Consider the following 14,567-nt stretch of genomic DNA (forward strand, 5'->3'; position numbering starts at 1 on the left):
GGAAGAGAACATCTGGCGCGGGGGGGGGGGGGGGGGGGGGGGCCTCTTGAGGTCTGCTTGCTTTTTTTTTTTTTTTTGTGAAATATGATAACCAGCATTACAGGTCAAGTATAACAGAGATGGGACAATCACTGCCTAACCGAACAAACAAGAAGTTGCTTAAATGTTATCAACCTGCCCAAACTACTTATTTATTCAAATATTTATATCCCACTTTCCCCTGTGACTCTTGGCAGCTTACAAATCATACTGAAAAGCATAACGGGGTGTGCAAAAAACAAATAAATAATTTTTCCCGGCTCCATTGTAGTATATGGGGACCATTATAGTCAATAGGCCCACAGGCTATAATGGAGAATCAATCTGGGCGTATCTGGGACACTAGGAGGGGTGCTGCTGGTGCCTCCCCTCACCCCCCCGTGTCAAAAAGATTGGACCAGGGGTTCCAGTTCTTTGTGCCCCAGAAGGAGGTGCCCCCATCCCCCATTGTTTCCAAAGGAGGAGGAAATGCCTTGTGAGCAGAACCCATAAAATTTTGTGCACCAGTGCCCCCTAGCACAGCTCAGAGGGAACTGTGCTCTCAGCCTAACTGACCTCGCAGGGTTGGTGTGAGGATAAAATGGAGGAGAGGAGCATGATGCTGTAAGTTGCTTTGGGTCCCCATTGGGTAGAAAGGTGAGGCATAAAAGAAGTGAAATAATCAGCCCCTCCTCACCCAAGCTAGAGCTACCAGCCTATCCCTAACTTCATTCTCTCATCCTCAGAAACATAGAATCCAAGAATCTACCCCCTTTCTCCAAACACACCCAGATACCCCAAATGCCTACTGAGGCTACGTCCCTCCTACCAGAAAATGGGACTCTGTCCAGGCTCTCGAACCACATAATATTCCTTCCCGTGTGGGAGGATTTTGGCCAGACCAAAGTCCCCGATCTTGACGCGGTTTTCGTTTTCCACCAAGATGTTCCTGGCGGCCAGGTCTCTGTGGATGTAGCGCTGAGACCCCAGGTACTCCATGCCCTGTGATAAAGTGAGGGGAGGGGGTGTTCAAAAGCAACCATCTTATTATTCAGCACCAAAGGAGTATTGGAGCCCCTCTTTCTTTTTGTGCCCCCCATTATCTGGGACACTGTCTCTGAACATGGAGGTTCCATTTTGCTGTTACGGCTAACAGCTTCTGATGGACTTCTCTTCCCCGCTGGATCAGACCAAAGCTACATCTAGTTTGACATCTTCTTCCTCCGAGGGGTCAGCGAAATGCTTTCCTGGAAGTTCACAAGCAGCGTGTGATGCCTAAAGGCCTCCCTTCTACATTCAAAGGGAGACTTCTTCTGAACATGGAAGTTTCATTTAGTGATGATGGATAACAGCTGCCGATAGGATACTTCACCTCCGTAAATGTGCTTGTCCCCCTTTTAAAAGTGTATGTGGGCAGATATCTAAGCCTATCAGTCATCGATTTGTTGTGGATTGTGGCAGGAAGATTGTAGCTGGCTTATTACAAGAGAGCTTTCTTATTTTCTCGGGAGATTCGAGTCCAGTAGCACAGAGATCTACAAGATTTTCAGAGTTTGAACTTTTGAGAGTTAAGGATCCCTTTGTCGGATACATTTGACTCTCAAAAGCTTATACCCCGAAAATCTTGTACGCCTCGAAGAAGAAGAGAAGAAGAGATTGGATTTACACCCCTCCCTTCACTACCTGAAGGAGTCTCAGAACGGCTTTACAATCTTCTTTCCCTTCCCCTCCCCACAACAACCCTGTGAGGTAGGTGGGGCTGAGAAAGCTCTGACAGAAACTGCTCATGAGAGAACAGCTCTGGCAGAACTTGTGTTACTGGTCTCTCATCTAGCTGTTCTACTGCAGGCCAACGCAGCGACTCTCTGAAACTGTTCTTGTTTTTCTAGTCCTTTCGAAAAAGAAGAAGTTCTGAGTGTTGACAGACTTGGCTGACCTTGCAGACCTGCCAGGCGTAAAGCAGCAGTTTCTTGAGGTCCAGCCGCTCCTGGTTTTTCTGCAGGTAGTTCCGCAGGCAGCCGCTGGGCAGGTATTCCATGACCAGGCGGAGACAATTGCGGCCTGCGATTGGAGTAGAAAGAGAGAGTTTACAGTGATTGTTAGGGTGGTAAACCTACATTTCCTGTCCTGCAACGGTTCCTAAAAACACAAAGGATAGTTAATTTGGGGCAAAATTTGATTTTTGATAGTACTTTTTTTTGAAGAAGAAGGAGAAGAAGAGATTGGATTTATACCCCGCCCTTCACTTGGAGTCTCGGAACGGCTTACAAACTCCTTTCCCTTCCCCTCCCCCCAACAGACACCCTGTGAGGTGGGTGGGGCTGAGAGAGCTCTGACGGAAACTGCTCTTTTTCAAGAACAGCTCCTATCAAAACGACGGCTTGCCCAAGGTCATTCAGCAGGTGCAAGTGGAGGAGTGGGGAATCAAACCCGGTTCTCCCAGATTAGAGTCCGCGCACTTCACCACCACACCAAACTGGCTCTTGGTTATCCTAAGGTAAGCTTTTGACCAGGTTGGCCTGATCTCATCAGATCTCGGAAGCTAAGGAGGGTTGGCCTTGGTCAGTACTTGGATGGGAGACCACCAAGGAAGTCCAGGGCCTCTGCGCAGAGACAGGCAAGGGCAAACCACCTCTGACCATCTCTTGCCTGGAAAACACCACTGGGGTTGCCATCAGCTGTGACTTGACAGCCCTTTCCACCAAGCTTTTGACATCATGAGGAGTGTGGAGGGCCGGGGAGGGGAAGGAAGAGGATGCTGAGTGAAAGCTGGCATCCCGAGGTACGCTGACTCTGCAAAGGGAGGCTCCATTTAGCTACCATGCATAAATAGGCACCAATAGATCAAGTCAGGCCCATCTGCTCGGGCGTTACCTCGGCTGTAGCACACACCCCGGTAGGCAACGATGAAGTCATGGTGTAAAGAGCGCAGGATTGCGATCTCTCGCTCGAAGTCCAGGCGGTGCTCGGGCGAGCTCTGCTGCAGCCGCTTCACGGCCACCAGCTCCCCGGTGCTGTCGCCCAGTGGGTCGTAGCGACAAAGCTCCACGCTCCCAAAGTTCCCCTGGCAATGAGATTGGGTGCGTTTTGAGAAGAACACGTAACTGAGGGGAAGGCTCGTTCTATCGTCCCTCCCTATTTTTACCATTCTGAGTCAGGGACAGGGCCGAAGCCCTGCCGGATCAGGCTCAGGTGGGACCTTCTAGGCCAGGGGTCCCCAAATGTGGTGCCCAGGGCATTTTTCGTAGAAAAAGCCCAGCAGGAACTCATTAGCATAATAGTCCACACCCAACGAAACACATTAGCATATTAGGCCACACCCTGACAGCACCACTCATTAGCATATTAGGCCGCACCCCCATGTTGCCAGAAATGGGGGCATCCAGCCACACCCACCTTTTGCTCCTTATTGTGTTTATCTTGTTTGTTGTCAAAACCCAGAGCTTTTTTGTAGCAGGAACTTCTTTGCATGTTAGGCCACACACCCCTAACGTAGCCAATCCTAATGAGTTTCTGCTGTTGGGTGTGGCCTATTATGCTAATGAGTTCCTGCTGGGTGTGGCCAACTCGGGAGCCAGCCGGAACTCCGTTCCTGTGCGTTCCTGCCCAAAAATAGCCCTGGTGGTGCCCACGGGCACTGTGACACCCACTGACACCTTTCCTGGTGCCTGCCTGCCAAGTGCTTTTAGAAAGTGGGCAGGGCCAGGTGGGGCTTCTGCCCAGCAGGGCTTCTGATGGCCTGTGTAGATGGCTCACCCACCACAACAGCCATTTTGTGGTTGTGCCCCATTCCCTGGGTCAGAATTCCAAAGGTGGTTTCAGGCTCACAAAGGTTGGGGACCCTGTCCTAGTCTAATCTCCTACTTCGAATGATGGCCAACTGTATGTCCCAATAGGACACCCGGAACCAGAGCATGAAGCCAGGTACCCTCTTTGTCCCTGTAATCCAAAGGTAGACCACTGCTGATCATGGAAATTCTGTTGAGCTGTCAAGAATAGCTGATGGATCTTTCTTCCTTGAGTTTGTCAAAGCCTTTCAAAAGCCCTCTACGCTAGTGGCGCATTGCTGTAGCGGGCAACAGTGACTTTTGTAAGTTAATTATGCATTGTGTGAAGAACCACTTTCCCTTTTGTCTGTTGTGAATCAACTGCCCTTTGAAAGACCTGGTACTACAGAAGTGGAAGAGAATGTTTTCTTTATCCACTTTCCCCAACCTGTGCACAATTTTATAAGCCTCTGCCACATGCCTCACAACTTCTCTTTATTTCCTGAAGTTCCAAATTGTCCAGCCTTTTTTCACAGGGAAGAGGATCCAACCCCTTTCCTGGCTCTATGATCTCCTTTCTGAGATAGATAGAGCAGCCCAGCTCGTTCCCGTGAAGCTGATGAAGCCTTGGATTTCACCCGGCTTAGGGATGCCAGCCTCCAGGTGGGGTCTGGGGATCTCCTGGAATTACAGCTCATCTCCAGACTACAGAGATCAGTGCCCCTGGGGGAAACGGATGCGTTGGAGGGTGGACTCTATGGCATTGTACCCCACCGAGGTCCCTGGCCTCCCCAGGCTCCAACCCCAAATATCCAGGAGTTTTCCAACCTGGCGCTGGCAGCCCTAACCCCCTTTCCCCCTGCCGGTGACTGGGAGAACCTAGCGACCCTTAGGAACAAAGACCTCCATGCACCTTCCCCAACACTGAGATGTATTTCAGGTGGCGTTCTTCAAAGAGGGTGGGATCCTGGCACATAGAAATATCCATGTATCCTCCAAAGCTGTCAGTGGCCGGGAGATCCGAAAGAAGTTCGTAATCTGGGAAGTGCAGGAGAGGCGTGGATGAGAATTTGTAAGGGAAGAAAGCAAAATATCAGTTGCCCTGGTCACCTTTGGTGGATCTGCTAAAGGAGGAGGAGATGCCCCCTTGTTTTGCTGGAGGACAAGCTGGGCCAGCCAAGCTTGTTCTTCTGGCCTGCTGGCAAGCCAGGCCTGCCAAGCTTGTTCTTCTGGCCTGCTCTTAACAGCTGCGGTTGTTTACCAGGTCCTTTCGTCCCGAGGGTTGCCAACAGCCCAGAAGCCCCCAACCTCGCCTGCCTTGAACAGAAGTCAGGTCTTTTGCAAGTTGTTTAGTGAAGCACGGTCAATTCCAGATCCTACCGGGGTTCAAGGGAAAGCTGGGGGGGGAGGGGCTGGTTTAACGACTGGCAGCCCAAGCCACTGTCCCGCCATCAGGGGCAGGGAGGAATGTTACCAGAAGTTATGAGGCTGTTGAGGTCACGGATGATGGCACGAAAAGCCGGCCGCCGCTGAGGGTTGTAATCCATGCACTGGCCTACCAGGTTGGCTAGCTCCGTCCATTTGAGAGGCGGGAGCGGGTGGCGGTCTTGATAGAACTTGAGCTTCTGCAAAAGAGGCGGAAGAGAGAAGATGGCCTCAGGTTAATTGCATTCGCCAGGGGTCATTTTGTAGAAAAAGAGGTGCAGGAGCTCATTAGCATAACTCATTAGCATAACTTATTTGCATGTGCCACACCCCCTGACATCATCGGAAGTGTGTCAGAAGGCAACACCCATCGCTCAGGCTCCACTGGACTATTTTGGATTGCTATTGCGGGGGGGGGGTGAGAATGTGCAGATCTGTCCTCGCAGAGGAGGGAGAGCTTGTACCTGAATAAAACTTGATCTTAAAGGTGCCACTGGACTGTTTTGGACTGGGGGGCTGGGGGGAGCTCTGCAACTTACCTGGCTGCTTCTTGCTCTGACTGAGGGCTGCTGGGAGCAGGGGGTGGGGCTTGATGCATGTGCCCGCCCCCTGGGCTCTTTACTGCCGGAGCTCCGCTCCTGTGTGCTCCTGCAGGAAATGACCCCTGGCTGCGTTCTGCTTCCCCATGCCCAGTAGCAAATGTCCAGTAGCAAATTGAGGCTGCCCCGGTTGCATCATTGCCTGATCAGATATCTACTGCATGAGTAGGGTAGTGATCAAACAGAGATCTAGAATCTTTCTCCTCTCGGCCAGGAGAACTGAGAGGACGGCTGCTTTGGAGGGTGGATTCTCTGGCATTGTACCCTGCTGAGGTCCCTCCCTTCCGCAAACCCCACCCTCCCCAGGCTCCACCCCCCAAATCTCCAGGTATTTCCCAACCCAGAGTTGGCAACCCTATGATCTACTGGTAACCCCATGATCAAGAGTGGACTTCTTCGCCAAGGCTTCCCCTGTTGTGGTGCTGGCAAGGAAGAGGAGGCCCTGCCCCCAAATCACCAGCAGTGATTCTTGCCAGGAGGTTTTGCAAGAACCGAATATTCCTTTTGGGTCCTCCTGCCTAGACCATTTAAACTCAATCCAGGCATCCTATGGAACCCGGGTGACCAGAGATCCTGGACTTTTGTACCTCTGCTTCCCCCCTTCTCTCAGCTGCCCTGCACAAAAATTCTGTAATTGGAACAAGCACAGCACAGCCACCTGAAGATCACTGGCAACTCATTCTGCTTTCCTCGCCTCTGCTGTACCCGGTTATTCTGATAGCTTCTGAGAGCCAGTTTGGTGTAGTGGTTAAGTGTGCGGACTCTAATCTGGGAGACCCGGGTTTGATTCCCCACTCCTCCACTTGCACCTGCTGATGTGACCTTGGGTCAGTCGCAAGCTCTGGCACAGCTGTCCTTGAAAAAGAGCAGTTTGTGTTAGAGTTCTCTCAGCCCCACCCACCTCACAGGGTGTCTGTTGTGGGGAGGGGAAGGGAAAGGAGTTTGTAAGCCGCTCTGAGACACCTTTGGGTAGTGAAGGGCGGGGTATAAATCCAATCTCTTCTTCTTCTTCTTCTTCAAAGGGGAAAGGGGAAGCAGGGAAAACTCTCCCCAGTAATTATACAAGGAAACTCACCCAGCCAGGTTCCATGGCAGTCATGGGCATGATCCCGCTGTTAAAGATCTCCCACACGGTGGCGCCAAAACTCCACTTGTCTGATTCCAGTGCCAGGTTCTTGGGGTCCTCCAGGCACTCTGGGGCCACCCACGGGATACGGTCCACTAACACTGTGATGGGGGCCAAGGGAGAAGAAGAGACAGATCAGCAGGTGTGGATAAGGAGAGTGGGGATGGTGGTGGACTAGATATGTTCTCTAGGTGTCTGAATTGGGCCCTCTCTGCTGGAACGATTGGACCTATTGCTATGGTTTTACCTAACAACCTTGATGGGTGATCGGGGGCTTAGCAAAAGGGTCCGGATGGTCTTTAAGGGGATGGAATGTCCATCCAGCCTTTGGAATGTGGCACATTTTTTACTCACTTCCTGTAACTCAAAGTGGCAGCAGAGACGACTTTGGACACTTTGAACCTAGCCAGATAAAGAACAGCGTATTGCCTGAGGAAGGGAGGATGCAGAGGCTGAATGACTGTCCGTGGGAACTTGAGGTTAGTGGTTGTGCTGTCTTGCTGCAGGAGCTGATTTGCTTCTTGTATGTGCCTGAGGACCCTTATCTGGATGGCCCAGGTTAGCCTGATCTTATCAGACCGTGGAAGCTAAGTAGGTCGGTCCTGGTCAGTACTGGTATGGGAGACCACCAAGGAAGTCCAGGGTCAGTATACAGAGGAAGGCAATGGCAAACCATGTCTGAAAACCCTCCAGGGTTGCCATGAGTCAGCTGATGGCACTTTACACACACACACACACATGTGACCGGGGTGCCTCTGAGCTCATCTCCCTATGCAAAGGGTCCCTGAGGTGTGTTGCTGCAGGGTGGGGATGTATTGTAAAATGGGCCCCCTTAGATTGGGGGCTCCCAGCCTGTGAAGGGACGAGGGGCCTAAGAACAGATTGGTAAAGACGTTTCAATTGTCATGTAATCAGTGGTTCCCATAGAGTTTTCAGATCTTTGTTGGGAAAAATCTGTTCGACAATCAGGCAGGCACAAAACTGCATTATCTTCCATCATTCCCAATCTTCTGAAGATGCCCCTCAGTGGGAGATTTATCAAGGAACTGACAATTCTACCTCATTAGCTTTGCCAGTTGCTGTTCCCTTGTTATTGATGTGCATCCCCCTCCCTGCTTTTGATCTTGGAGGCAGGGCTGCCCCATTCACTAGGCAGCCCTAGGTGATCACCTAGGCTACTAGAGTTGAAGGGGTGCCAACCAGCTCTGTTATCCCTGCCCACCCACCGGTGGTGTAAGGACCCTGCCTCCAAGCAAGCAGTGGGTGGGTATGGACCTGCTCTTTCCCTCCACCTGTCAAGAGAGTAAGGCAGGAGCGGGTCTGTCCTGTCCCTTTGCTCCACCTCGCTGAGGGTGAGGAGGACAGGCAGTGGCTACCTGTCTCCCTTCACTTCCTTACTGTGTTTTGGGGAGCGGGGCAGGGAAGGCAGGCATGGCTTCCTGTCATGGTGCAGGAGGGCAAGGGTGAGGTGCGGCTCCCCAGGGATGCTCCCCTCCTAGGGCACTAGAAGTCCTTGGGTTGGTCCTGCTTGGAGGTCAAAATGGTTAGCCAATCAAGGAAGAACTTCACAGACTCACTGTCTTTGGAAAGGAGGGCACTGCTGACTCCTGGGTCACTGAGTTTGATGAATGGGGGTATTCCTCTTACAGCATCCCCCTCGCGGGCTAGCAGCACCTTCTTGGCAGAGATGTTGCCATGGATAATCTTCTTGTCCTCCTAAAGAAGGAACATTTCTTCAGTGTTTGCCCTCAAAATTCAGTGCTCAGCTGACCCTGCCGGGATATGCAGTCATCTCTGCGGAATGTGAGCCCAATTCTCCTTCTGTCACTGATGACCTGGGGCTTTCCTGCACTCTTAGTTTCGTTGCTTGTTTGCCCGTATTGCATCTTTTTTTCTTTTCTGCATGTGTTCTGCTCCCTCTAGTGGTCACTTCTATATTATATCGCTATATCTCCAGCTCATTTCCCTGTACAAATATCGAAGTGACCACTAGAGGGAGCAAAACACTTGTGGAAAAGAAAAAGAAGGTGCAATATGAGCACACAACTGTCGAAAATACGAGTGTGGAAAAGCCCATGGTCAATGTTCAATGGGTTTAGCACTGGGTACGGATCTGAGCAGCTCTGGTGAAAGCAGAAGGGAACCTACCAAGAAATTGAGCACGTAGGCTAATTGCTTTGCAACCTGAAGTTTCCAGGTAGGTGTCGCTTTGCCGTTGGCATGATTCCTCCTCAGGTAGGTGTCCAGGGCTCCATGTTTGATGTATTCCTGTACCATGATGTCTGCAAAGGGGAGAAAGCTGAATCTAATCTTAGAAGTCTTAGTGGGCTCATCCATCTGTCCACCTACGACTGTGCTATTTTGGACCAATAAAACCCTCAGTGGCCTACGAACAGAAATGCTTCCATAAATATGTGCCCAACTGTTAAGTCACTTGCCCCAGGCCTAGCTTTGGATGCTCCTACCTTCAAAGGTGAAGAGGGTATCTTCTGGCAATAGGTCTTTCTTGGTGGTGGTACTGTCTCTTCCTGTGTTGATATCTGGCACCTACCTTGATGAGTTTTATTCACTTGGTGAAAACATTCACACAAGCATTTTGATAATGTAGCGTCGTTCGTTTTTTTTTAAAAGGAATTAAACTACATCATACAGCCAAGTCTTGTTTGACTATGGAATAGTGTGAAATCATCCTGGTCTCTAATACGTGATCCCCGATTGGCTGGGATTGTGCATGTGATTGATAGGGTTGCCAACTTCCCGGTGATGACTGGAGATCTCCTGGAATCCCAACTCACTTGGAGAAAATGGCATCTTTGACGGGAGAACACTATGGTATTATACCCCATTGTGGTCCCTCCCCATCCCTCCCAAAATCCCACCCTCCTCAGGCTCCATCCCCCAAAGCTTCAGGCAGGGCTATTTTTGGGCAGGAACGCACAGGAACGGAGTTCTGGCTGGCTTCCAAGTTGGCCACACCCAGCAGGAACGCATTAGCATAATAGGCCACACCCAACAGCAGAAACTCATTAGGATTGGCTACATTAGGGGTGTGTGGCCTAACATGCAAAGGAGTTCTTGCAACAAAAAAAGGCCCTGGGTTTGGACAACAAACAAGGTAAACAGAATAAGAAGCAAAAGGTGGGTGTGGCTGGATGAGCACACTTCTGGTAACATGGGGGAGTGGCCTAATTTGCCAATGAGCTGTGCTGTCAGGGGTGTGGCCTACTATGCTAATGAGTTTCTGCTATTGGGTGTGGCCTATTATGCTAATGAGTTCCTGCTGGGCTTTTTCTACAAAAAGAGCCCTGGCTCCAGGTATTTCCCAAGCTGGAGCTGGCAACCCTAGTGATTAAAGATGAAGCAGCATGCAGCAAGAATGGGAAAGACAAGATTTTAAGAAGAAGAGAGGTGAACGTTTTTCACAGTTAAGGGGTTCTGGGGAAACATTTCTGCCTCCCCAAAGCACTAATTTTGATCAGAAAATGAAAACTCGGGATCCTTTAATGAACTTCAGGCTACACTGTTCAGTAATCACACAAACAGCCTCTGGATTCTGAAGCCTCCTTTCACTTTCAAGTCTTGGATGGACCTCTGGGATTCTGGCTTGATGCCCCCCCACCTCTAATACCTAAACCTGGGGTCAGGAGGACCCCCATCTTCCTATGTTTCCCTTTTCCTAAGGACCTTGGGAAGGGTACAGAAAGAGACGCCAATGAGGTGCTGGAAGGACTCACTCTCAGCTCCCACGCAGACTCCGTAGAGAAGGATGAGGTGCTTATGCGACAGCTGGCTGATCATGCTGGCAGCTTCTAGGAAGGGCTGCAAGAAGGACACCGATAGGGTAAGTAGAGACCAGGAAGGAGGGGCCAGGGCTGAGGGTGAGAGGGAGGGGACGAGAAGTGTGGTGAGATTCAGGCTGCAGACTGGCTGCTTCATAGCTGGTCCCTGTAGACCAAGGATCCCCAATGTGGTACCGGTCCATGGCGCCCACTGATACCTTTCCAGGTGCCCACCAAGTATTTTTAGAAAGTGGGTAGGGCCAGAAGAACATTTGCCCAGAAGGGTTTCTGATTGGCCACTGGAGATGATTGGTTGTGAAGATTTGCTTTTTTTTTTTTTTTTAAATGTTGCTTTGGCATCCGCTGCCACCACAGCACACGGATCTTCACCATATGCCTGAAGGTAAGCTGCAGCAGCCATTTTGTGGCTGGCTCCAGCACCTGTGGCAGCCATTTTGTGGCTGGCTCCAGCACCTGTGGCAGCCATTTTGTGCCTGCACTCACCATGTTGTGTCAGAATTAGCTAGCACCTTATGTTTTAAACTGTTTTTAGATGGTTTTATCTTTGTTATAATTGTTTATGTTATTCTTGTAAGCCACACTGAGCCTGCTTTGGCGGGGAGGGCGGCGTATAAAACAAACAAACAAACAAACAAATCATTCCAAAGGTGCCCATGGCCTGAAAAAGGTTGGAGATCCCTGTGGAAGCACAAGGCAGTCTTTAACTTTTCCAGACCCTGGACTCATCTTTTACTGGTACGCCTGAGCTGCAAGGATGTGACATCACACCCATGTGACAGGAAGAGGGGGAGCTGGAGTTATGACCTCCCTAGAGTTGAGGCCAGTGGGAGATCAGCTCACCTCCACCCAATTACAGTGACTGAGATCCAAGACTTTCATCACGACCTCTGTCATGTGGTTCCCGGCCTCTCCTTCCTCTTCCTCCTCCTTGGTCAACTCTCTTTTGATGCCCTGGTAAATTCTGGTGAAAGTTCCTTGGCCCAAGTTCTCATGCTGCGTACATGTACGGGAAAGAAGGTGTGTTGGGTGAAACGGGTGCGGCGGGCAGGGCTCATCCCACCCTCTTGCCCCACCCTCCCCTCCACTCTCAGGCCTATTTGACGTGAAGAGGTGGTTTAAAATTTCTCCTCCCCTGCTGCAACAATCAGAAAATCCTCATTCCCATTTTGTTTCTCTATCATAATACAAATAACTTACGGTGAATGCATAACTGCTCTATAAACTGAACATACAAATTGTACAGTACGCATTGCATGCACAATACAGACCAATCTAGAAAGCCCACAGCAAAAAGCAGGGGCCTGAATCCTATAATCTGTTCCTCTAGCAGTGATGTTTTCCATCAGCACAAGCAGCCTTTCTTCATACAACAAGCCTCTTTGTGCTCAAGGACAATTCTGTCACTAGTGGAGTGGATATGTAGGATCCAACCACGAGACTTATAAATGCAAGGATTGTCAGGCAACTGGCAGGAAGGTTGAGGGCAGGGACATGGGGGGCTTGATGCTGTCTGCACGGCTACATCACTTCCAGGGAAATCCTGGAAGTGACGCAGGGTAGCTCTAGAAATCATTGGAAACTCTATAGTTTTACCCTAGAGTTTCCAGTGATTCCTAGAGCAGGATTACCATAGAGTTTCTGGAGATTCCTAGAACAACCCTATGTCACTTCTGGGTTTCGCCCAGAAGTGACATAGCAGTACAGACAGAGGCTTCCCCCCCTCCCACTGCTGCTTGGAGCACTGGTGGGCCATTAGAGCTGCCAGCAGAAGGCCTCCCACCTTAGCAACAGAGCTGACCAAAGATAAAGAGTCTACATTGGGGCTATTTGGTCATCCATCTTTCCTTGCTTAAAAACCTTCCATAAAAAGAATCTGGAAGTGGCCACGGGAGTTTCAGATCTGGAGTCTTCCTAGCCGTGACCCAGATAGCCCAGGTTAGCCTGGTCTCATCTCATCTCAGAAGTTAAGCAGGGTTGGCCCTGGTCAGTAGTTGGAAGAGTGGCCACCAAGGACTACCAGGGTTGTGTCATGGAGCCAGCCAAACACCTCTGAATGTATCTTGCCTTGAAAAACCCCGTGGGATCATCATAAATCAGCTGTGACTTGATGGCAAAAAAAGTCTTGTTATTGTTTTTTTTGCTAATCTTGCAAAAGACAACTAATGTGGTTGAACTTTGGTGTGTGTGTGTGTGTGTTGGGGAGCAATGTGTGTCTCAGCATCCATCTACTCTATTGCTTCCTAGCTGTAGCTTTAAAGGCCAGCCCTGTATCCAGGAAAGGTGATTTCACTGTGAGCTTTATCTCAAGGAGGACTAAACGGAACCTTGGTGTTCAGGACCAGTCTACCTCTGGCTATCAGTCGCTGGGGACAGAGGAGGGTTCTTTTCTTTCTGCTTTGCCTATGGGGGGCAAATGCCAGATCATTTATGGTGAAGTAGAACAGGCCCACTTTGGGCCTAATCCAGTACTTCCTGTACTTCAGCTGGGAAGCACAAGGCAAACTGGTGTGTATGACTAAATGCAAACCTCAGGCAATTGGCAAAGATCTCAGCCGCCAAGTACGGCTGGAGGGAGCTTTCCACCCCACACTTTCCAGTGGGGCTGTCCACTGGTCGGGGACTGCAGGCCCACCATTACCCCATGTGTCACTCTTATTCTCTCTCTTACCTGGACCAGGCTTTCTGCCTGAATTTTGGGGAACATCATCTGATTGATGGCCCGGTGTGGTGCAGATGGAGAAGTGGGAAGCTGGTGGCAGCTACCACCCCGTGCTATCAGTAGATTTGATTTTTCTGGGGGGGGGGGAGAAAAGGAAAGAAAGCTGAAAAGCTGGTATGAATCAGTGAGAGAGAGAATCTGTGGCAAAGGGTTCCCCCTGCCCCCTTTGATTCTAACAGACAGTTCTAATTCTGCATCCCTTCCCATTCAGTGATTTCCACACTGTAATGTGCAGAGGAGAAAAATTCGCTTTCCCCCCTCCTTCCTGTTAAGAATGTGGGTTTTTCTGCATTCTTATTTTCCTTGCTTGTGTGTTCCTGTTGCATCAAGATTTTTCTTCCTGTTCCACACATATATTGCTCCCTCTAGTGGTCGATTCTATATTACTTTGCTTTATGTCTGGCACAAAAACCTGTAGGGAGATGTGTCAGACATAAAGTAATATATAATTGAGTTGACCCATAGAGGGAGCAAAACACATGGGGAACAGGCCCCCTGCCCCAAAGCAACAGGAACACAAGTGAGGAAAGTGAGGATGCAGAAAAGCCCGATATCTGGGCTGTATCAGGCCATCTCATTCAACATCCTGTAGGGGCCAGCCAGGCATCTCTAGGAAAGCCCAAGAGTAGGGCAGGAAGACCACAGCCCTCCCCTGCTGCTTCCCTGACTGGTGTTCAGAGGCAGACTGTCTCTTCTTATGGAGGTGCCATTGAACTATCATTGCTAACAGCCCATAGATTTACTTCCTCACCTTCTCCCACGAACATGTCGTATTCCCCAGTTGGATAAAATCAAGGGTAGGTCTAGCTAGTCCCTCATCCTGGGGCACCTAGATGCTCCAGTGGAAAGCATACAGGCTATGCAATCAAGGACTTTCCCCTGTTGCTTGTTCTTCAAGCATTTGGTATTCAAAAGTATACTGCTTTGGAACGTGGAAGTTTCATTTTGCTATCAGGGCTCATTATTACCCATTCGGTGTTGCATTTTTAGGGTTGCCAAGTGTACTTACCCTTGCCGGCGGGGGAGCCTTGCCGGGCTCCGGGAGCTCTCCCAGGACGTGCCACATTGCTCATGTTGGGGGCGTGGCCCAGATCGTCGGGGGGGAAACCATAT

General features: G+C 50.2%; 1 protein-coding gene across 1 annotated transcript in view; it reads right to left on the reverse strand.

Annotated features, from left to right (window-relative positions):
• JAK3 (Janus kinase 3) overlaps window positions 1-14,567 on the reverse strand; it is a 39,911-nt gene that overhangs the window by 8,665 nt on the left and 16,679 nt on the right. Inside the window, exons 10-20 of the mRNA XM_015423366.1 lie at window positions 13,404-13,528; window positions 11,576-11,728; window positions 10,670-10,754; window positions 9,084-9,217; window positions 8,513-8,651; window positions 6,885-7,036; window positions 5,260-5,410; window positions 4,699-4,823; window positions 2,893-3,082; window positions 1,955-2,079; window positions 848-1,020 (exon numbers count right to left, since the gene is read on the reverse strand). Coding sequence (XP_015278852.1) covers window positions 848-1,020; window positions 1,955-2,079; window positions 2,893-3,082; window positions 4,699-4,823; window positions 5,260-5,410; window positions 6,885-7,036; window positions 8,513-8,651; window positions 9,084-9,217; window positions 10,670-10,754; window positions 11,576-11,728; window positions 13,404-13,528 — 1,552 coding nt within the window. The remainder of the gene's footprint in view (window positions 1-847; window positions 1,021-1,954; window positions 2,080-2,892; window positions 3,083-4,698; window positions 4,824-5,259; window positions 5,411-6,884; window positions 7,037-8,512; window positions 8,652-9,083; window positions 9,218-10,669; window positions 10,755-11,575; window positions 11,729-13,403; window positions 13,529-14,567) is intronic.

This window comes from Gekko japonicus, unplaced genomic scaffold, assembly GCF_001447785.1.
Source record: "Gekko japonicus isolate JY-2015 unplaced genomic scaffold, Gekko_japonicus_V1.1 scaffold1634, whole genome shotgun sequence".
NCBI classification, from domain to species: domain Eukaryota; kingdom Metazoa; phylum Chordata; class Lepidosauria; order Squamata; family Gekkonidae; genus Gekko; species Gekko japonicus.